Source organism: Vulpes vulpes, chromosome 10 (genome assembly GCF_048418805.1).
Source record: "Vulpes vulpes isolate BD-2025 chromosome 10, VulVul3, whole genome shotgun sequence".
In the NCBI taxonomy this organism is placed as follows: Eukaryota; Metazoa; Chordata; class Mammalia; order Carnivora; family Canidae; genus Vulpes; species Vulpes vulpes.
In genome coordinates this window covers 15870858-15893709 of record NC_132789.1, presented here as the reverse complement: position 1 = coordinate 15893709, position 22852 = coordinate 15870858, and the positions used below count along the sequence as shown (strand labels likewise).

The following is a 22852-nucleotide window of genomic DNA, read 5'->3' as shown; positions in this document are numbered from 1 at the left end:
CAGAGTGGAGTGGCTATATCATTTGACGTTCCCATCAGCAGTGTATGAGGGTTCTAATTTCTCCACATCTTCACCAACAGTTGTTTCCTTCACAGATGTCCTAGTGGGTGTGAAGTAGAATCTCATTGTGCTTTTGATTTGTGTTTTTCTAATAACTAATAACGTTGACCATCTTTTCATGTGCTTTTCGGTCATTTATTTATTTTCTTTGGAGAGATGTCTAGTCAGATCCTTTGCCTATTTTAAAGTTGGGTTTTTTGTCTTTTTATTACTGAGTTGTAAGAGCTTTTTATATATCCTAGCAACAAGTCCTTTGTCAGAGATATGATTTACAAATATTCTTTCCGATTCTGTTTTTTTTTTTTTTTTTTTTTACTTTCTTGATGGAGCTATTTGTAGCACCTAATGATTTTTTAAAAAAAATTTTCCTTCAGAATTCAGTCGGCGTCTTAAGGAGCGCATGCACCACAATATTCCTCACCGATTTAACGTAGGATTGAACATGCGAGCCACAAAGTGTGCTGTGTGTTTGGATACTGTGCACTTTGGGCGCCAGGCATCCAAATGTCTTGGTAAGAGCAGTTGTGCATTTGCAGTGGGCACTTGCATGTCTCTACCTAAACAGATCTATCTGATGGGGGTGGGTTTTTTTTTTCTTTTTTCAAGATTTATTTATTTATGTTACAGCAGGAATGGGAGGGGTAGAAAGAGAGGGAGAGACAATTTTAAGCAATGTCTGCACTGAGCAGAGAGCCCGATGCAGGCAGGACTTGATCTCACAACCCTGAGATCACAACCTGAGCCGAAACCAAGAGTTGGACACTCAACCAACTGTGCTACCCAGGAACCCCTGTTTTTTTTTTTTTTTTTTTTTTTTAATTTTTTCATCCTATAGTGCATTCATTTTCAAGCTTTTAGTTTCAGTGGGAGGCCTCTATTTTTCCCCTGTTAAAGGAATGAGCTTATCCATGTTTCCAGCTCATGTCTCCCCCTCCCTTTGCAAAATGCCTGTGCTTTGCTGATTTCTAGCCTCCCTTCCTCCCCCTTCCCTTTTTTGCCAGGTTGCTCTCTCCCTACTTTTAGGCTGTGTGCTGGCTCCAACTGAACTGTGCAAACAGGTCCCTTACACACTTGTTTGTAGCAGCTTGGGGAGAATCCAGGAACATTGTGTTGAGAGCACTTGGCTCTCTGTAGGGGCCTGGCTTCTGGGAAAGCTTAGGGATTCCCCGGGTGATGGGGCCTGGCTGGGGCTTGGCTGGCAGAGGAAATAACGGGCCAGGGTCAGCCAAGGTGTTTTCAGCTTGTTCGCTGCTTTTCCCCAGAATGTCAGGTGATGTGTCATCCCAAGTGCTCCACGTGCTTGCCAGCCACCTGTGGCCTGCCAGCTGAGTATGCCACACACTTCACTGAGGCCTTCTGTCGTGACAAAATGAACTCACCGGGGCTTCAGACCAAGGAGCCCAGCAGCGGCTTACACCTGGAAGGGTGGATGAAAGTGCCCAGGTATTGTGGCAGGGTGCCTTGGGCTGGGTGCCAGGTGCTGGTGAAGGCGCCACCCCTGAAATATGCCACCCTGGAATAAGGGTTATTTTGAACCAAAGGGACTTGACAAACAGCAGATCTCAGAAGGACACTCTGACCTCCTCTTTCTCTTCTAAAAGTAGGAGATAAAAGCAGCCTTCCCTTATCCAGGAGGAAAGAAATATTATCACCAGAGACAGGGAGTCAAGGCCTGCAGAGAGAACTCTTTGCAAAGAAACCTTGTTAAAGTAACCCCTTATCTTCTTTCCACCTCCCCATGACATGTTCGTTGCCTTTTCATAATCATGAGTCTTTGTTGAAGCCAGTGTACCAACACTTAGGTCTGTCCACTTTCTGGGCCTTTATTGTCTGGTGGAGACACCCAGATATATATGTAAAATAAAATGCGTACACCGTCCTTCTGTTGCTCTGTCTGCCACCAGTGGAATTCCTGGGCCAGCCACAGGCCCTCCAAGGGTAGAAGGGAGCTTTGCCGCCCCTGACACGAAGGCCCCGACTGCTCTCGTTCCCCAGGATGCTTTCTAGAGAAGCATCTCGGCTATGGTCCCCTCTCCCCCTCCTCCTTCCTGAGGATCTTCCAGCTCCACAGCCTCATTCTTGTTCATCCCTATTTCCCCAGGAATAACAAACGAGGACAGCAAGGTTGGGACAGGAAGTACATTGTCCTGGAGGGATCCAAAGTCCTCATTTATGACAATGAAGCCAGAGAAGGTAAATTAATAATTCAGGGGGATGTTTCTGTGCACGTGGTTGACCCAGGTCTCCCAGTCTTGGCGTGAAGGCTTTGGTTTTTCAGACTGCGTTGCGAGCCTTCTACGATTTTCCATTTTTGAAAATTCAAAGCCAAATGACTTCGCTAAAGGTTATTGGTACGATACTCACGTCTATAGGTCTCCCCTCTGAAGAACCTGCAGGGTGCTGCCCTGAAGAGTCTACCTGCTAATACACCTTCAGAGAACTTCTGCCTCAGTCAACTAACCCATAAATCCGCATCGGCATCAGAAATTTGACTGTGCTACTCATCTGACACACTTTATTTTGTTTTTATCTTCCCTCTCCGCCTTCTCTGCACACCTTTTTCCCTCCTCTGTTCTCGTGCGCCTCTCTTTCCACGCATACTCTGTCTCTCTTGCCCTGTCTCTGTCTCTGTCTCTCTCTTTTCTTCTTTCCTTCCGTTGTTCTTTGTTCCTGTTCTTTTGGTTTTCTTTCTGCCCTTCCTCTTTGCACCAAGCTGGACAGAGGCCGGTGGAAGAATTTGAGCTGTGCCTTCCCGACGGGGATGTATCTATTCATGGCGCCGTTGGTGCTTCTGAGCTTGCAAATACAGCCAAAGCAGGTGAGGGGGAGTGGGAGAGCCCACCCCAGGGGCACGCTGGGCTTGGTAAATCAGCTGGGGTGGAAGGGGCCACTGTCCCCGGCTCCCCTGTCATAGGGGGCTGGCAGGGGCGGTGGGGGTAGCAGATTGCTGACACCTCCAGCCCTCCCCTCCCCCCCCCCCCCCCCCCCCCGCGTGGGAGTGAAAGAAAGCCACAGCCAACCCCTGCTCTCTGTCTGATGCCCTAGATGTCCCTTACGTGCTGAAGATGGAGTCTCACCCACACACCACCTGCTGGCCCGGGAGAACACTCTATTTGCTGGCTCCCAGCTTCCCTGATAAACAGCGCTGGGTCACCGCCTTAGAGTCCGTTGTCGCAGGTGGGAGAGTTTCTAGGGAAAAAGCAGAAGCCGATGCTGTGAGTATGAAGACAGGCACTGGAGCTTGTCTTTGTTAAGTGGGCTGACGTGGGAGCTGACCAGAGTGGTGGGAGCCCTGTTGCTGCCTCCCCAAGGAGCATTGGCCTGGCACTGTCATGACGGGGACTCTTGTGTGACCAAGACACGGGCTCTTCACTGGCTTGTCTGGCATCACAAGCCCTCCCTCTGCAGCACTTTAGCGTGGGGGTGTCAGCGCCGTTAGCCAGCTCTTGGTCATGGCAGCAAACGTACTCGTAAGGAGATCCTCTCTCTCTTGTTTACCCTGATGAGTTTATTTGAAGACTTGAGTTGCAAGCACTTGGCCATGAAGCAGCACAAAAGTCTGCCGAAACCATGCCAACTCCGGGAAGGCTTTTCATAACCTTCTCCATAGCTTCCACATGATCTGCTCTTCTGTAGGCAGGTTCAGTATCCTACTTATCCTTAAGACGTTAGAGTCGTAGGTGTGCCTTGATTGGCATCACTCCTCCTGGAAAGTTCCAGGATATAAACAGGGCTCCTTGCTCATTGGCACTTTCTCAACCAAAGGCCAAACACTGGGCTCTTAGTAAACACATTCAGTGTTTGCAAAGGCCAACTTCTTACACATGAGCCTCCTGAGAGGAGCTTGACTCACCGGGTGGACCTGTTTTGATGATTTGTTGTGTTGTTACCTGTGTGAGCCTTTTATTGAAATCCACATTAATATGTGTACAATAGGACTGTGACTGTATTTCCTACGAGTTTCTGTCTGCGTGGGTTCAGGTAAAGAGATTCAGAAGCTGCTTCACTGCTGACACTGTGCTTTGTACTTTTGCTGCAGCCTGGAGGGGAAGGAACCTTCCATGTGGCTTATTAACCCTCTGCAGGTGAAATCCCTTTAGCGTCAGTTTATTTCCCAGCACAGAAAATCTCTCAGTGTCTACTTGCTCATTTATTTTTGCGTCCAAGCTGAACTGTAACTCTGATGCTAATTAACAACTGCCCTGGAGATACCAGTAACATTCATGTTTGGCCTTTTGAGCTCAGATCAAAACATGGGGCAAGCCAAGAGCAAATGTATGTTTCTGGCATTTTCAGGAGTAACCTTCCTTTCTTCCTGGCACCAAACTTCTCCCTGTTCTTGCTTTTGTCTCTCTGGATGGTTTGATCGTGAACACTTCAATCTTACTGTGTCGTTTTCTTTCTTTATTTCTTTTTGTCCCAATATGTAAAGAAATTGCTTGGAAACTCCCTGCTGAAACTGGAAGGTGATGACCGTCTAGACATGAACTGCACACTGCCCTTCAGCGACCAGGTAATGCTATTCTCTGGACACTGGCTGTGGCCCCCTGCAGCCACGAGAGAAGGGGCTCTTGCTTTTACTCTTTGAGTTTGTCATGAGGATGTGATTATGGTTCCGTCACCTGTGGATCTGTACTTGCAGGTGGTGCTGGTGGGCACTGAGGAAGGGCTCTACGCGCTGAATGTCCTGAAAAACTCTCTCACCCATGTCCCAGGAATTGGAGCGGTCTTCCAAATTTATATCATCAAGGACCTGGAGAAGCTCCTCATGATAGCAGGTGGTAGACCAAGGATGTGGTGCTCTCTTTTCACTGTCAAGGGAGATGATTTGAGAGTCGAGTGTCATGCTTGTGAAACAGAAAGGCAGGCCCTCCTGGTGACAGACGGGAGCCAAAGCAACTCTTTCCCTTGGGTTCCTGTCGCTGCCCAAGCTGACAGCGCTCTCTGCACACATCCATTCCCTGGTGGTCTGCATAGCACAGTCTGACCCCCAAAGAACACTTCACCGTCATGCCAAGTGAAGAGTCGTGAGCCCCAGAGTCTCATTAACATCAGACCCTTTGATGCCAATGTCCTGGTGACGTCAGCGCCACTGCGGGCTGTGGCCTGAGAGCTTGCTTGCTGTTAGCACATTGCCTCTTATTTCTGTGACCTCTCGGAGACCCTTTGTCTGTTCACCACTGGTTAACATCTTGCCATATTTTTACTCTCTTCCTATACAAACGCATATGCACACACATTAAGTTTTGGACCATCTGAGAGTCCCTTGCAGGGACTTTTATGACCCCAAATTCTTTAGCATATTACCTGACAACAAGAGCGTTCTCTTACACAACCATGGCAAAGAAATGTTTTCTCTCTTTATAGGCTGTCTTTTTTTTTTTTTAAGAGAAAACAGTAATTTGTTGGCTCAGTGTTCAAAAATATCCACAGCCAGGTCTTGTTTCATGTGTGGCTGGATGGAGCTGGGGGCTGAAATAATAGTCAGGAACTGGCCTTTCATTGTCTCTTTAACTCTCCCTCTCTTTGCCTCTTTTTTTCTTTCTGCTTTGCTTGCCTCCTTTCCTGTTCTTCCTTTCTTTCTTTCCTCTCCATCCCCACCTCCCTCCCTTCTTTCTTCAGTTTAATCTTTAGAGTAGTTTTAGGTTCACAGCAAAATCAAATGGAAAGGGCAGAGAGTTCCCGTATGTCCCTTGTCCCCACTGTCAATACCCCCGCCAGAGGGGGACATTTGACAGGACTGATGAACCTGCAGTGACGCATCATCACCCAGGGGCCATGGTTTCCATTAAAGTTCACCCGTGGTGTCGTCCATTCTGTGTGTTTGGATGAACCTGTAATGGCATGGATCCACCATTGGAGTATCACACCAGTTTCACATGGCACAGCTTTTGAATTCTTAATACTTGCTGTAATGCACTAGTCTGATACACTGCCTATAGTCAGATTTTACCTGTGGCTCCCTAATGTCCTTTCTAGGATTCCTCCCCGATTCGTGATCCTGTTCCATTAGTCTCCTGTAATATGAAATGGATCCTCAGCCTTTCTTTTGTCCTCCATGACATTGACCTATTGGAATAGTTCAAGCCTGTTGTTTTATAAATGTGTCCTTGGTGTTCTTAACCCGTCCTCATCTTTACTTTGGTGGGGAACATGTTTTAAAGACCAGTTCATGTTCTCTGGTTTTATGTCTGCAGGATTTTTTTTTTTCTTTTCATTCTGGAATCTTGACCAAGAAGCCAGATGTTTTTCACTGTAGTTCTAAAACTTGGACCTGAACTGTGCACATAGGAATCTATGGAAAACTGTTCGTCTGCATGGCCTTGCATGGCTGTTTGTGAAGAGAAATAGGATTGCCATCCTGCACCTTTGCTTCCCTGCCTCACACTGACCATGAGGCTCTTCCTTTCCCCTCAGGAGAAGAGCGGGCTCTGTGTCTCATTGACGTGAAGAAAGTTAAGCAGTCCCTAGCACAGGCTCACCTTCCTGCCCAGCCTGACATCTCACCCAACATTTTCGAAGCCGTGAAGGGCTGCCACTTGTTTGCTGCTGGCAAGGTAAGGTGTCCTCAGGGCCTCAGTGGGTGGAATGTTCTTGAAATCAGCTCTGCCCTCCTTCAACAGGGCTTATTGATGTAACCTTGAAATTTGGATGTCCTTTGGGTTAAATTTCTGTTGCTTCCCTTAGGCACAGGAAATAATTTGTGTAGCCATGAAATTTGCATGGGCTTTCAGTCTAGAGGAAACATCAGAGAGTAAAATGAGAATAAAATTAGCAAAACTGAAAGGATGATCCATGGTTTTAAAAAAAGTGTGTATGTGTGAGTGTGCATGTGAGTGTATATGATGGAGTCTTTTTTTTTTTTGAAGTAGGATCCACACCCAGCATGGAGCCCAACATGGGGCTTGAACTCATGACCCCTGAGACCAAGACCTGAGTTGAGATCAAGAGACGCATGCTTAACTGAGCCCCACAAAAGCCCCTAGTCTTTTTTTTTTTTAATCTAACATGGAACCAAACTAGGAAAAAAGTTATATTACTAAAAATTTACAAATTCTGATTTATGAAATTTATATAATATAAAGTCCTGACTTTATAACTAATAGCATACTGATTTTGGCAAGTAAATACATTTGCTTGCCTGCTTTAAGGAAACCTTTAGAGTATTTATGAATGCGTGCACATGAACATATATAACTAATGAAATCTGAATCAAGCATCTGTAGACTCCCTGAGGCTACTGGAGTTCTCCCAAACCACTGCCTTTCCCTTCTCAGAAGACTGCTCACTGGGTATTTGCCATTTAATCACTTGGTCAGGGTTTACCTAGTGCATCCTGTGGACTTGACCAAGCCTTCACAGGAGATCCACACTGAGGGATGGAGGACCAGTGCAGGGAGGGCTGCTGTGGGCCGCAGGAACCTCCTGAGGGGGCCTTGACCGTGGCCCTGGCCACTGTTCTTGAGGGCTTTTGGTTTCTGAAATACTCTGGCCATGGGGCTGCTGGGATTCTTTTCTTAGTCACTTACACAACGGTTGGGATTAACTGTGGCAACAATAAAAAGAGGACAGAGTATAAAGGAAGAGGATACTGGCCTGGAAAGGTATGGATTTGCAAAGGTTTCTCAGAGGAGGTGAATCTTCAGGGACTGATGAAGGACATTGCAGATTTCCAGATAGGGACCCAGGATTTCCAGATAAGGATCCAGCAAGGAATGCTGTACCTTTTCAGTTTTATCAATTCTTTTTTTTTTTTAAAGTTTTTTTTTTATTTATTCATGAGAGACATACACAGAGAGGCAGAAATACAGGGAGAGGGAGAAGCAGGCTCCCTATGGGGAGCCTGATGTGGGACTAGATCCCAGATCCCAGGATCAGGCCCTGAGCTGAAGGCAGATATTCAACCACTGAGCTACCCAGGTGTCCCTCAATTCTTCTTTTTGAAGAGAACATTTCCTTTTTTTTCTCTCTCTCCTTCTTTCTTGCTTTTTGTTCTTTGTTGTATATTCTCTTTTAGCTGCTGCATGTTTTTATCTCTAATATAACCCATGCTGGATCTCTTATTTGTCTTACTTTCATCAGTGTTATACTGATTTTACTCATCTTTACAAGGGAGCAGCTTTGGGCTGTTTCTTGCTATGATAGTTATCTTACTTATCATTAAGTTTTGCATTTTCCTTAATCTTTGTTTTTCCTTCCTTTCTCTGGCTTTCTTCCATTGTTTTATTTCTAATCTCTTGTTTAGCTAATTAATTTTCAGGCCATTTTTCTGAAGATAAGCATTTTAAGGCTATACATTTTCCCTCTAACTACAATTTAGTCACATCCTGTAAATTTTTATCATTCCACAGATTTTAAAATTTCTTACGATTTCCTTGAATGATAAGTTACTTAGAAATGGGCATTATACAATGTTGGAAATACGAAAAACTAGGCACATTATAAAATCCTAACACATGATTACAGAAACATTCGCAGACTCACTACCCACCCCAAGAACTAGAACATTACTAAAACTTTCCATATCCTGTGTATCTCTTCCTCTCTATCCCACCTTACCCCACCCACCCTGCCAACCACTGACCTTGTCAGCACTGATTTGAGAAGCATATTTTCGCCTTTGATGAATTGACAAAGACCTGGTACTGGGAGGTGAAATTAGAGTGATTCGAGTATTCTAGAAAAAGAACTCTACATACACAAATCTTAGCTAAGAGCTTTTCTCTTTGAACCACAACCCCTAAATTCTTGGGGTAATGTTTCCTGCCTTCTTCCTCCCTTGGGGTAAGATCGTCCAAAGACCCTGTCTCTACAGAAGGTGCACATGTACCAAATGTGTGTGGTGTCAGGTGATTTCCAGAGGTCTTTGCGAGGTTTTTGTTAAGTCAGTGGTTCTTATCTAGGGGCAGTTCTATCCCATGGGGGACACTGGGCAGTGTCTGGAGACATTTTTGGTCATCACAGCTGGTGGCAGTGCCATTGGCATCTAGAGGGTAGAGCATAGGGTTGCTGCTAAACATCCTACAATGCACAGACCAGCCTCCTGCCACAGAGAATTATCTGGGCTAGTGTCAGTAGTGCTAAGGTGGAGAGACCCTGCTCTAAATTGGTTTTGTGTTCCCAGTTTTGCTATGGAGCCAGTATACACACTAGTGACCCTCTTTTTCTTTCTTTCTGTTTCCCTGGTTGCCTTTCAGATTGAGAATGGGCTTTGCATTTGTGCAGCCATGCCCAGCAAAGTTGTCATTCTCCGCTACAACGAAAACCTCAGCAAGTACTGCATTCGGAAAGTAAGTCCTGGGCCTCATACATCCTGCCGTCCCCACCACCTGGCGTGGGAAGTGTGCCCTCTCAGGGAACAGTGTGTGCCAGGGTGACCTCCAGAGAGACAGACGGGCAGACACACCCTTCCTTCCTGGAGGAAGTGCCAGAGTCCTGATTAGCTGTAGTTTGCCCTCTTGATTTCTTTCTCCTATTGGTGAGCTGCCTCTCCAGCCAGCCCAGGGAATTCAGCCCTTTGTTAAAGGAGAAGGGAAGCAGGCTGATGGAGGAGACACTTCCTTTAAATTAGTGTAAAAAAGGACAGAGCTCTCTCTGAGAAGCCAGCCGTCCCTGGCGACACTTATCAGAATCTTTGTCAGATCCTAGATGTTTCTATTAATAACTTTTGGAAAAGCCAGTGCTAGCTGTGTTCCTGTGTGTAATGAGGGAGCTGATTCTCCTTGGAGCAGAGTGGTGGTGATGGTGACTGCAGTGTGGACAGGGTGTGCATTAGATCGTTTGCCTCGCTCCTAGAGGCTGGCTGTTGTCCCTAGACTAAGAAAGCTCCCCCTGTTGTAAGCCTAATTCATTTCCGGTGCCTTCATGATTAGTCTCAGAAGTGAAATATGGGGTATGTAAGGGTCGTTATGTGTTAGGGAAACAGTTTCATCCTGCGTGGGCTGTTTGTTTTATTTTATTGAGATGGTACCAGACACTGAGTGGCTACTTTACCAACACTTTTCACAACAGTTCTTAAATTCAGGGGTGGTAATCCCCAATTTTAAGGTAAGACAATTGAGGCCGGCTGAGATCCTGTTACAAAGTTGAAACCAAAACTGAAGTTTGATTTTTTTCCTGCTTTTGCTGTGTCATGCTAAAAGTTTCCTCATACTTAGCAGGTGATCAGTAAATATTCAGTGGTGATAGTGTGGATTAGATTTCAACTGTTAGCTCTAGGAAAATTCTCAGAAATCATTGCTTCTTTATTACTCTTGGCCACCATTTGAATAAGCATGCCTAGGTTTTTGAAAATACTAGGATTGGCCTGAAAACAAGAAGAAATTAGAAAGCTGGTCACTAATAGAGATTACAACAATGATGATGAGAGTAATTATATAAGTAATATAGATGCATGTTAGAAACAGCTCACAAAAAGAAGAAGGTAAAACCACTCCCTCTAATAAGCCCTGTGTTTTCCAGTCTTTTTCCTCAGATAAGAATTTGTATTTTTAAAGATCTGCCTTTGACTGCAAACTTCTCATTGAAATGGTGTCTCTGACTTTTTTTTTTTTGGCTGCCATCTGACCTTATTAGTCTGGGGTTGCAAAGCACCCAGAGGTAGCAAAGGGATTATTGGTCCTCATGGGGGGATGCGAAAGGATTGAGTGTGTTTTCTGTGGCCAAGAACGTGAACAGGTCCAGAGGCGACCATCTCCAAGGCTTGGTTAGATGCCTGAGGTGGAAACAGAATAGCAGCAGAGAGGGTGCTGCCCTGTGTTAACTCACATTGTTTTCTTCTACCCTCTGTCTCAGGAGATAGAGACTTCAGAGCCCTGCAGCTGCATTCACTTCACCAATTACAGTATCCTCATTGGAACCAATAAATTCTACGAAATTGACATGAAGCAGTACACGCTTGAGGGTAGGCCTCAAGTGTCCCCCTACCCAACCCCCTGGCCTCCCCTGGCCAAACTCTGCTCTGGTCTGGCTGCCAACTCGAGCCAATCCCTGACACCCCACTTCTCACCCGCCTTTACAGAATTCCTGGATAAGAATGACCATTCCTTGGCGCCTGCTGTGTTTGCCTCTTCTTCCAACAGTTTCCCTGTCTCGATCGTGCAGGTGAACAGTGCAGGGCAGCGGGAGGAATACCTGCTCTGCTTCCACGGTGAGTCGGGGCCTACCGCCTGCCACTGCTCTGAGTGCTTGCAGGCACCGGGAGCCCCGGACCTCCACCGGGGCTCTCACTGGGGCCCGCTCTCTCCTAGTCTCTCCTGAGAGCAGCCGCTTCCTTCTTTCTCTGCCCTCTTCTTTCTCTCCCTCTCCTCTCTCCTTTCCTTTCCTTTCTTGCAGTTTCTTTTGATGTTTCTCTTCATTCTTTTTATTCCTCCTCCTGCTCCCCCAACCCCTGCCCAATCTCTGGGTCCTCCAGTCTCTTCTTCTTCCCTGTGTCTGTGTCTCTATTTCTTCCCTTCCTCCCTGTCTCCTCTCTCTTCCTTCTTCCTTTGCTCCTTCTTCCCTGTCTCTCCTTTCCTTTAACACATCTCTCAGAGATGTGGGTCAGCAAAGGTCCTCAGGTTTAAAGGTTCAGCTAAATCTGGCTGGTGGTCCCCTGGGTTCAATCTCTTATTCTTCTGTCAAAGTGTGTGTCATTGATACTGCTCCCTCTGACTTTGCTGCTGCCCCTGGGCTCCAACTCCTTGCAGAATTTGGGGTGTTCGTGGACTCTTACGGAAGACGTAGCCGCACAGACGATCTCAAGTGGAGTCGCTTACCTTTGGCCTTTGGTAAGTGATGCGAAGTATGGAGGGCTCTATTCTGCCAGCAGCTGGAGTCCTGGGAAGGCATTGCAGGTGGAATCCTTTATTGTTTAAGCACTATGCTTGGAATCTATGTGGATTATGTTAGACACCAAGTGCCACAGATCACAGTCACCTGAAGAGTGTTCAGGGCAAAGATTCCGATGCTTGATGAAAAACTGCATAAGCCAAACCCACCAGCCTTGTGAAGTATTTGTTAGGCTCTCATGATAAGAAAGGAGAGCACTCCTTGTATTTAAATCATTTCAAAGGCTGCAGAGTATCCCATGGCATAGCTGAACACCTGTCAATTAAACTAGTTCTAATTAGGCAGAGCACATAGGTCATGCTCATTCTTTTTGTAAGTGTAATCATTGCTGTGATGAATATCTTGCATTAAGCTTTGCACACTTGTCAAGTAGTATCCGCTGCTCATAAGCCCTAAAAGCAGAGCTGCTGGGTCAAAGCATAAATACCCATATACATAAACCCACACATATATACAAATATGTACACACATATTGATGTGAATGTTCTGAAACACTGTTATGGCTAAAATACCCGTCAAGGCTATTTAGTTAATCATTTGCTGCATAACATGTTCTAAAACTTGTTATGCACAAGACAACAACAATTTATTATTGCCCAAGATGCTGAGGTTTGGACAGTTCTGCTTCATGTGGTACCATGGGGGCAGTGGGATTAACCACAAAGTCCAAAATGGCCTTGCAAAATGGTGGCCAATCGGTAGAATTTGTGAGAACTCAGCTGGGGCTGGTGGCTAGAGGTTTCAGTTCCTCTTCACGTGGGCTTCTTCCAAGAGTGCAAAAGTGGAAGTCGGCAGGCCTTCTTGCTTCCACCACATCCTACTGGTTCAAGCAGCCATGGGGTCAGCCTAGATTCATGGCAAGGAGGCTCCACCAGGGTCTGAGTAACAGGAGGCATGACAGACACACAGTCTAATACCAAAGTCCTGGTTTACCACAAGGGATAATAGTGATAATCTCCTTTACCTTTTAAGACAGAAAAACTCCCATCATATCCTAAAGTTTCATTGACACTGTGATATAGACACCTAGTATTAAAACTAGAAATATTTAATTATCTAGGAACCCAGTCTTTAATTTTTTTTGAAAATGTACAGAATTAAACAGTTTAAAAAGGTATCCAATGAAAAGTCTCATCCATATAACCGGTCTCTCCAATTCTCCATCCCCATTCCCCCAAGTGGGGGAGAACAACTTCTGTTTCTTATCCTTCCAGTGTTTTGTGAAAATACAGATGCATAAGAAAATATAGTCTTATCCCCCCACCACAAACACTTTATTAAAAATCAGCGTGGTGCCACACCACACATTACTCTAAATCTTGTTTTACACACTAAGTAAAACCGCACACCTTATGTATCAGTATATAGAGAGCTTCATGCATTTTTACAGCTGTGCAGAATTGCACAGATATACCATAATTTATTTAACCTATAATGTACCCTTGCTTTGGTTCCCATCTTCTGCTCTGACAACATGGCAGTGAGTAAACTTGAACATGCCTCATTACGTCTGCACATGGATGTGTGTGTGGGATAAATTCTTTTAGGTGGGATTCCTTTGTCCAAGGTTACATCACAGCCTGGGTTTGATTTTCTCTTTTAACCCTTCCTTGTTCCATGCTCCTCTTCCATGGTGACCATGCAGCCTACAGAGAACCCTATCTCTTTGTGACCCACTTCAACTCACTTGAAGTAATTGAGATCCAGGCACGCTCCTCTCTGGGGTAAGCATTGCCCCTTCAGGCTTTGAAAAGCTCAGCTGTTGGGGTTGGGTGTTGGGGCCAAGTGTCTGTTTTCCTCCCATCCTACCTCGCACCAGAGGTAAACTCTGATCTGGAACTCCACAGGACTCCTGCCCGAGCATATTTGGAAATCCCAAACCCACGCTACTTGGGCCCTGCAATATCCTCAGGAGCAATTTACCTGGCGTCCTCATACCAGGATAAATTAAGGGTCATTTGCTGCAAAGGAAACCTCGTGAAGGAGTCCGGCACTGACCACCACCGGGGCCCCTCCACCTCCCGCAGGTACCATACTTCTCTTCTTCACTGCAGGAGGCAGAGTGCTTTTCTGTAACATAGAAGGAAGTTTTGCTAAACTGATCAAAGGTTTCCCAGTCTTCAAGCTCCAGGCACTCAATTCTTTGAGATATAGCATTAAAATGATTCAGTCCTTTACAAGTATCTGGGGAGTTTTTAAATGCCCCCTTGGAAAAGGTAGAAGGAAATGTCTAGTCTTTCTCTGTTGGGTATTTTCAGTGGCACCAGAATGGATCATGAATTATGCATTCCTTGCTTTAGCAGATATTGTGCCATGCTAGTTGGGCTTGCTGTGGGGGTATAGTGCTGATGCAGTCCCAGATGCATCCCTCCCTGATAGAGCCCAGTGGGAGAGAGACATGAGCAATCAGGCAATTATAGCACAGCCTAGAAGGATGGGGGCTCTCACTGGGGTAGTGTTAGACACCTTGGGAACCCGGGGGAGGGTTCTCAGCCTGCACGTGGGGGCCAGGGAAGATTTCCCAGAAGAAATAAGGCCTTCTATAGGGGCCATGCTATGCTTTCCTCTTTCTTTGCATGTCTTCTGATTTTTTGTTGGAGACTGAACATTTCAAATAATATAATGTGGCAACTCTGGAATTCAGGTCCCTCCCCTCCCTTGTGTTTGTTGTTGCTGTTTATTGAGTCTCCTGGATTAAATCTGGTAAAGTCTATATTCTATGTTATGTGTAGCCATTCAAGTTTCTGCTTGGTTAGGTTAGTCATCAGCTAATGATTGGGCAGAGATTTCCTTTAATGCACCAAACCAGGAAGTCTCTCACCCTTTGCTGAGGGCTTCCGTGTGTGTGTGGGGGGGGGGGGGGGGGGGGGCTCACAATGCTCAAAGTTAGCCAGAGTTGAGATACTGAGGCCTTCTCAGATTTTTCCTGGGCATTTGCAGAGCCTTGCCTCTGTGCATGGCTTTCTAGGTTCTGACAAATATCTGGAACTATTTCAGAATGCCTCATAGACCTCTTATTCCCAGATTTCCTTTTGAGTGTTTTAGCTAGCCTCTTCCCCAGCTGGTATCACTGCCTCAGGTATTTGCCAAGTTAAACACTTGCTGCTGATTGTTTTTGATAAACATCTGGGAATAGGGCTTTCTCATGAGCAAACCCTGAGCCAGGTCAGATAAAAAGTCCTGAGAAGGATACCCAGGGGACAGGGGAGAGAAGGACTATTTTTTGGGACTGGGCTGGGGCTTTTTGGAGAGCTTCAATCCTGATCTCCCTCCAGTGGCTACTGTGGTTACAGGGCTGTTGGTTTCAAAACCCCTGCAGATCTTGGGAGAAAAGGGTTGGGAATAGTTCATATTAATGTGTCACAAAGCTTATTGTTCTTACTGAGATTCAGCTATTTTTCTTACATGAATGCTCTTGCTGTTTGAGTTGTTGTGAGTCTTTGGTTAATTTCCGTAGCTCTGAAAAGTTGATTTTGACAGTTGTTGCCAGTGTACTTGCTACTTTTATGGAGGAACAGGTTTTTGGTGGTCCCTACTGTGCCATTCTGGAAGTGCTTTCCCCCTTTTTAAGACCGGTGATAGCACACTGCACATTCTTCTGTACCTTAATGTATCTTGGAGCTTGCTTCATGTCAGTATCAGAAGTATTTCTTCATTTTTATTTTTTATGCCTACATAGCATTCCTTCATGTGACCTTAATCTATTTAAAGGTCCTTTAAATCCATTGCTCCTTTATCAGTGGATGTTTGGGACTGTTGCTATAGGAAATTAAAAGACTTTGTGCTTATGGCATTTTGCATGATTAGGAACCTATCTGTAGGATAAATTCCCAGAAGAAAAATTGATGAGTGACATCAGATGTCCATTTTTAATTTTGATAGATGTTGCTGAGTATTCCTCCCTAAAGGCTATATCCATTTGTAATCCTACCAGCAGTACATGGAAGTGGGATGGACCTGGTCTTGACACAGAGGTCTATGAGCCAGATCCAGGTTGATGTGTAGGTTTGAGAAAAACTTTTGGCTTGACCTTGCCTCAAGATTAAATGCTCAAAGGGCTATAGTTCTCTCCTGAAAATGTCCAGATTTTCTGAAGTAGTTTCCAAGTCATGCCAAGAACAAATCAAAGTACTGTCATTAGATTTTTTTTTTTCCTCTACTGCCTTACTAATTAGATGGCAGGCAACTTCCTTTTGAGACTATATAGTGTCTCTGTAAGAAGTTACTTATGCTGTGGTTGAAAGTGGCTGGTTCCTGTGAACGAGAGGCAGAAACAATGCTGTTGCTTTCATGCTGTTGCCAGGCATGTCGGAATATCAGCAGTCTTTGCCTGTCTCTTGGCTTTAAAATGGTCTTGTTATGCAGACTGCTTTGGCAGGTCAGAATGTAGAAGGCCAGCTTGGCTGAGTGTGATTCACCTCAGGCCTTACTGCCCTGGTCTGTTTAGCAGAGCAGGAATTATAACTCTTTGAAAAAAAAATCCCATAAAATTGGCATGGTAGATTATTGGTCATTAATGGATACAGAGATGAGAGATTGCCCATTTGGCCTAGAATGATAGGTATTTTCTTTCATTCCATTAATCTAAGCTGACATTCCAAATGGTCTTCCTGGAGCCATCCTTCTTCCCCTGGGCATTGAGTATTTTCTTACTTGCTTTATGATGGGCCCCTGTGGACATATTTTATAATTTCTCTTCCATTAAAAATAGGTTTAATGTAATTCTCCTACTTAGAATTTATTTATTTTTTTGTCTTCCATATCTTTTTTTTTTTTTTTTAATTTTTTTTTTTATTTATTTATGATAGTCACACACAGAGAGAGAGAGAAGCAGAGACACAGGCAGAGGGAGAAGCAGGCTCCATGCACCGGGAGCCCGATGTGGGATTCGATCCCGGGTCTCCAGGATCGCGCCCTGGGCCAAAGGCAGGCGCCAAACCGCTGCGCCACCCAGGGATCCCTTTGTCTTCCATATCTTAAAGCCACATGACTAGAGAGGAATATAAACCTTTATTTCAAGATGTTGAAATCTGAGTTATCTCCAATTTTTCCACTGTACATGGAGCACCAGGGGGTTCTGGCTTTCTGGGCATGTTATCTGGAATCTTTACAGTTTGAGTTGCACAGGGAAACCAGAGAATCACATGAAAATCTTCACAATGAACTGATCACTTATCAAATTATCTCTACTTACTTTTCTGCTTCATGATAGTGTAGGAATTGGCAAACATTTTCTGTAAAGGCCCAGATAGTAAATATTTTTGGCCTTGTGGGCCATATGGCCTGTCTCAATTATTCAACTATTATTGTGTGAGAGCAGCTATTGATAGTGCATATAGATGAGCATGGCTATCTTCCAATAAAATTTTATTTATAAAAATAGGTTATCTGTCCAGATTTGGCCTTCAAGCTTGCTCTAGAGTCACTCCTCCCCCAGTAGGTATCTTTGCTTTTCATTTGCTTTTAATTATGGGCATTGACAAAAGTGATTCTGGCAATTAAACCAATAACCAAAGGGGAAAAAAATCAACAAATTTGGCCCTTTTCGAAGAGAAGGATTTAAACATCAAGGGTTAAGATAGGCCTCTGGGAAAATCAGCAACACTCTCAAACATTTTTGAAGAAATGACTTTGACTTTAATGCAGAAGTCCAACATGGACAAAAAATATGTCATCGAGCATATTAGCATACAATTTTGTTGCAAAAATTAGAGCAAGATAAATCAGTATGTGATTCATCCTTGGCTCATTCTTAGAATCAGCATGTAATTCCAATTGTAATTTAGGTTTTAAAAATAACGAGGATAAATTTACTTTCCTGATTTCTACTTTTATTTTCTGAGATAAAGCCCCAATCAATCAAAATATGTTCTCCAAGTAATATTCTCTATCAAATGTGCCCATTTTAAGTAGGTTCCCTTTTCCTAGCTCTAATTATGCTGAGATGATGAAGACTGAATACTTTTTCTGCTCATCGGAGTGGGAAGGAATTGACTCTCCATTCTGTTTCTGGATCTCACTTCTTCAGAGAGGTGGCTAGGGCTGTATCTGCTGAAAATCTTCATTTGAAATATCTAGACAGAGGCTGAGTGGAGAGTTGGATTGGCTGTACAAAAAAGCCCTGATGTTTTTAATTGTTTGGTCAGTCACTGTCAACCTTTGGGGCCAGGGACATGTTTTGAGCCAACTGTACCGTTTTTTATCTGTCCTGCTCGGTTTTCGAACTCAGGCCTGATCTCTACACCTCTCATATCAGTATTGGGTGCCAAAGAGGCTTGGAAAGCCACCTGGAAGGAGGGGTGACTGAACACCAGGTCGAAGAGTGGGACAGATATAGCAGCTGACAGTGTCAACTACAGGCTTTCTCAAAATTGCTCCCTTTGCATCAAAGGCCTTATGGCAGCCTCAACCCCTAAGTGAAGACTTCCTTCTGTGCCTTCTAGGCTCTGCAGAATACTAGGTCAGTAGGATACAGGGTGGGGCTTAGGACATCAGACTGACCTGGCTCAGAGTCCCGGCTTTGTGGCCCCCTAGCCCAGGCCAGGCCCCCAGCCTGTTTCCATGTTCTTGTCTGAACAGTGAGGGTCATTCTGGTTCCCAGCTTGTGGAGCTGTTATGATGATTTAATGAGTCAGAGCACATGAATTGCTTAGCACAGGGTCTGGCACACAGTAGGTGCTCAGGAAAAGCCTACACCAAAACCAGGAAGCTTGATTTTCTTTTGTCCTCTTTCTACCAAAAGAAAACAAGAAGCCTGAAGAGCTTCAGGTGGGATTTTTTTCTACTAAAGATTGGGGTGTGGGCGTGGCTCAGGAGGAAAGGGACCTTGTGGGGTTGTGACTTCTCAGCTCCACACCTCCCTTTCCTGTTGCCCCACAGCCCCAACAAGCGAGGCCCGCCAACGTACAACGAGCACATCACCAAGCGTGTGGCCTCCAGCCCGGCGCCACCCGAAGGCCCTGGCCACCCTCGAGAGCCAAGCACACCCCACCGCTACCGAGAGGGGCGGACAGAGCTGCGCAGGGACAAGTCTCCGGGCCGCCCCCTGGAGCGGGAGAAGTCCCCAGGGCGGATGCTCAGCACGCGGAGGGAGCGTTCCCCTGGGAGGCTGTTTGAAGACAGCAGCCGGGGCCGCCTGCCTGTGGGAGCCGTCAGGACCCCACTGTCCCAGGTCAACAAGGTGAGGCACCATCTTGAGGCCCAAGGAGTGACCAGGGGAGCTGAGGGCCCTTCAGGGCCACTGTGGTTAAAAAAGGGGTGGGGGGATTTATTATAATTCAGATTTTTCAGGACATATAGCAAGTTTAGGAGGAAAACGTATTTAAGAAGAGGCCTTTCAAAAAAAGAAGAGGCCTTTCTAGGCAAATGGATCATGAGTACATGTGTACCTCAAAATGTAATAACTACCCAAGGAGTATATCATTCCCTTCCCCAGAGGCAACGAGCGTTAGCGGTTTCTAGAGATATTCTATGCATAGAAGCAAATATGTATGTATATTTTCCCCTCTTAAACACGAATGATAGGATACTACCCAGAATATTTAGGCCTTATTGATACACATATACAAATATATACATCAAGAATTTTTTCGAAAGGCTACATAGGAACTGGTAACAGTGGTTGCTTTCTAGAACTTTGAGCCCTTTGAAATGTTTAAATCGTATGCATGTATCATCTATGTAGTTTTTAAGTTAGTGAATGAAGAGATGGAGGGAGGTGTTGAAGATAAGGGGGCCCCCACATGGGGGCAGGTCTGAGTGCTTGGTGCCTCCTCAGGCAGGCTAGCCAGTTCCAGGGGCCCCCTCTGGGCAGCACAGCCACTGTGCTGTCCCAGGCATGGAGAGTAGGGCTCTCCAGTTTCCTAGGTCACATTCTCCTAATACCACCTGCAGGTCACTGTGGGGATTCCTGCCAATAGAGAGAGGAATAGCCAATGTTTCTTCTTAATCACCTCTGATTCACTGATAAAATGGGGGCCAGTGTGTGTGTAACAGAGATACATCTATAGCTTTGGAGAATTTTCCATGAATTTCATTCCCTGATAAACTCCAAGCTCAGCGGCTTGGCTCTGCTCTCTGGTGTCACACCTGGCTGCACGGAGACCAGGTGTGGTAAGCTTCCTTCCGGGCTGCTACAGGGCAAGCCCAGGGACTCCTGGCCGCCTCAGTTGAAACCCTTCCTTGTTTTGTTCCTAGGTCTGGGACCAGTCTTCAGTGTAAATCTCAGCCAGGAAAAACAACTCCTCATCTTAATCTGCAGGAAAACACCAAACACTCTAAGGAACTCTGCTGAAGGGGCCCCCGGCACCCATCTGCTCAGCCACCCCAAGGCACAGCTGGGCCCAGACCCGCCTCAGTGTGGACACCCTGCATCCAGGTGGTGCAGGGGCCAAGGCTCTTAGGGGCCGCCGGCGCCTTCCTGCGGTCATTCTCTGTGCACTTTGTTACTCTTTCAGAGCATTCATAAACTTTTATACCTAGCTCGAGCCTGTACCAGTTCATCAAAGAAAACCAACCTGCACTAACTACAACGTGGTTAGAATCCTATTTAATAGCTACTTTAAGATCCTAGGATTGGTTGGTTTTCCTTTTTTTTTTTTTTTTTTTTTTTAAAGACAACAGAATTCTTAATAGATTTGAATAGCAATGTATTTCCTGTTGTAGTCATTTTTAGCTAGAACACACCATCAGGTCTTTGCTACGGAAACGTATTGTAGAAGAGTCCCCACCAGTTGGCTAACCTCCTGCACTCATGTAGGTTCATTCTTGTTCCAGTCCATCCTCACAGATAGCCCTGTTTTACCCAGGGTGACATCTTAGCCAAATGTTTACTGTTCTCATTGCCTTTTATGGCCTTGACGACTTCCCCTCCCACCAGCTGAGAATGTACGGAGGTCATCGGGCCTCAGCTCGGAGGCAGTGACTTGGGGCCAAGGGACCTCGAGGACCTCTCCCTCCCTGCCCCTCAGCATCATCTCCCCAGCCTGCTGTCCCTGCTTTCCATGTAGCTTTGGCCAGGAAAGCATGCAATAGACTTGCTCGGAGCCCAGCATTAATGAGTCTCTGGGTCCGGGAGGGGACCGGGGGCACCCATCCCCTGTCCACGACAGTGCGTTGTTCTCCACCCTGGGATGGGAAGAGACCCGTCCGGGAGTTCTGCATGGCGGTTCACTGCATGTGCTGCCCCCCGACCTGGCTGCCCCCCTTGGGTTGCTCTGCCAATGTACTAGTACCATACCATAGCTCCCGCTGAATTGAGACCCTCTGACCACTTGCCAACTCACTGGCCACAACAAGCTGCAGTCTGTAGCACTGAACAAACAAACCAAACGCTCAAGCCTTACGACCAGAGAAGGATTTCAGCAAACCACCACCTCACCCTTTCACGCTTCCCTGCCAACTCCCTTGTGGATGACTCTGTGTTCACACAAAATCCAGCACGGTTCTACCCCATGAAACTGTGACTTCCCAAGTGAGCCTTTCCCTAGGGCTAGACTAAGACCAGGAAGTTTGAGAGAGCCGCAGCCCCTCCTCCACCTCTGCTGGGGTCGGGAGGTCCTCCTTAGGTGCAGCGCGGCTCATACGGTTTCTCTCTACCTGCTACCAGAATGTGAAATTCCTGGCAACTGGTAAAGAACCAACCTAGAGGCTTTGCAGTTGGCAAGCTAACTAGCGGCCTTATTTCTGCCTTTAATCTCCCACAAGGCATCTCTTGCTTCAGATTCTCCATGACTCTTAGGCACGCCTCGAACAACCAAGTCACATCCTAGGTAGGCTGGAAGGTAGACCTGTTTCCACCACTGCAGGTGAACATGACCACGTTTCAGCCCACATCGTCCCCGGTTCAGATCACTTTCCAGATTGCAACCTGGCCCAAATCCCAGCTCCTTCCTGCTCGTCTCTTAACCTAAGTGCTTTCTTGTTTGAAACGCCTACGTCCCTCCCTCCATGTTGTTGCACTCTTGGCAGGTGTCATGCTGTTGTGTTTTATGTGTTGCTTGGAGTCTTTGGGGTCATACTGCATCCCCTCCCTCCCCCAGGGCAGATCAGACTGAATGTTTGCTGAAGTTTTTGTCTCTTGGTCCACAAGTATTTGGAAAGGTCACTGAAAATTGGTCTTTCAGTCTTGGCATTTCATTTAGGATCTCCATGAGAAATGGGCTTCTTGAGCCCTGAAAGTGTATATTGTGTGTCTCATTTGTGAAATGCTTCCTGCTATAGAACTAGCTCAAAAGACTGTACATATTTACAAGAAACTTTATATTCGTAAAAAAAAAAAAAAAAGGAAATTGAATTGGTTTCTACTTTTTTATTGTAAAAGGTGCATTTTTCAACACTTACTTTTGGTTTCAATGGTGGTAGTTGTGGACAGCCATCTTCATTGAGGGTGGGGAGCTCCGTAGGACCACCAAGACGCCAGCAGGAAATATCGGACCACGAAATTGCAGTCAAAAGCTTATTAGCATAAGTTAAGATTCTAGGTCTCCAAAAGTACAGGCTTTTTCTTCATTACCTTTTTTATTCAGGATGAGGAAAAGAACACAAGGAACAATTCAAGATCCACCTGGAGAGGAATGAACTTTGTTGTTAAACAATAGTGAAATAAAGCAATGATCTAAAATGTTTGCTTTCGTACAACGACCTCCTCTTTTCTTGAGAGACCATAAAAAATCCTAAGTATTGTGCCAGTGTCAGCAAGGTTTGTTATCCTGACACGGGACCTTGCTTCCTTTTTTGTGGGGGGTCAAGGGAGGGCTTTTTCTCTGGGGTCGGGGAATGACACGGCTCAGAGCATGCTGCTCTCCTGGCGTCAAGAAGTTTGGCAGCATTCTCTCCAAGAGTGGAGACACTGTTGAAGTTTGGTCGTTATTTCCAGTGAACTGTGAGCTGGCTGTTACGTCGCTGTATAGGACTGCGGAACTGGGGAGGGGTGGGGGTGGCTCCTAAGGCAAACAGGCCATTT

The 22852-nt window shown here is 45.7% G+C and overlaps 1 protein-coding gene across 10 annotated transcripts in view; it reads left to right on the top strand.

Moving 5' to 3' along the window:
- CIT (citron rho-interacting serine/threonine kinase) overlaps nucleotides 1-22514 on the top strand; it is a 168418-nt gene extending 145904 nt beyond the window's left edge. For all 10 annotated transcript variants that reach the window (XM_072722958.1, XM_072722959.1, XM_072722956.1 and 7 more), the window contains 16 exons: nucleotides 435-572; nucleotides 1323-1503; nucleotides 2162-2253; nucleotides 2774-2878; nucleotides 3106-3275; nucleotides 4493-4573; nucleotides 4703-4838; nucleotides 6478-6617; nucleotides 9258-9350; nucleotides 10855-10963; nucleotides 11081-11209; nucleotides 11748-11828; nucleotides 13535-13613; nucleotides 13737-13916; nucleotides 18769-19069; nucleotides 20086-22514. In XM_072722958.1, the coding sequence (XP_072579059.1) occupies nucleotides 435-572; nucleotides 1323-1503; nucleotides 2162-2253; nucleotides 2774-2878; nucleotides 3106-3275; nucleotides 4493-4573; nucleotides 4703-4838; nucleotides 6478-6617; nucleotides 9258-9350; nucleotides 10855-10963; nucleotides 11081-11209; nucleotides 11748-11828; nucleotides 13535-13613; nucleotides 13737-13916; nucleotides 18769-19069; nucleotides 20086-20109 (2039 nt within the window). In that variant the 3' untranslated portion in view covers nucleotides 20110-22514. The remainder of the gene's footprint in view (nucleotides 1-434; nucleotides 573-1322; nucleotides 1504-2161; nucleotides 2254-2773; nucleotides 2879-3105; nucleotides 3276-4492; nucleotides 4574-4702; nucleotides 4839-6477; nucleotides 6618-9257; nucleotides 9351-10854; nucleotides 10964-11080; nucleotides 11210-11747; nucleotides 11829-13534; nucleotides 13614-13736; nucleotides 13917-18768; nucleotides 19070-20085) is intronic.
- The last annotated feature ends 338 nt before the right edge of the window (nucleotides 22515-22852 follow it).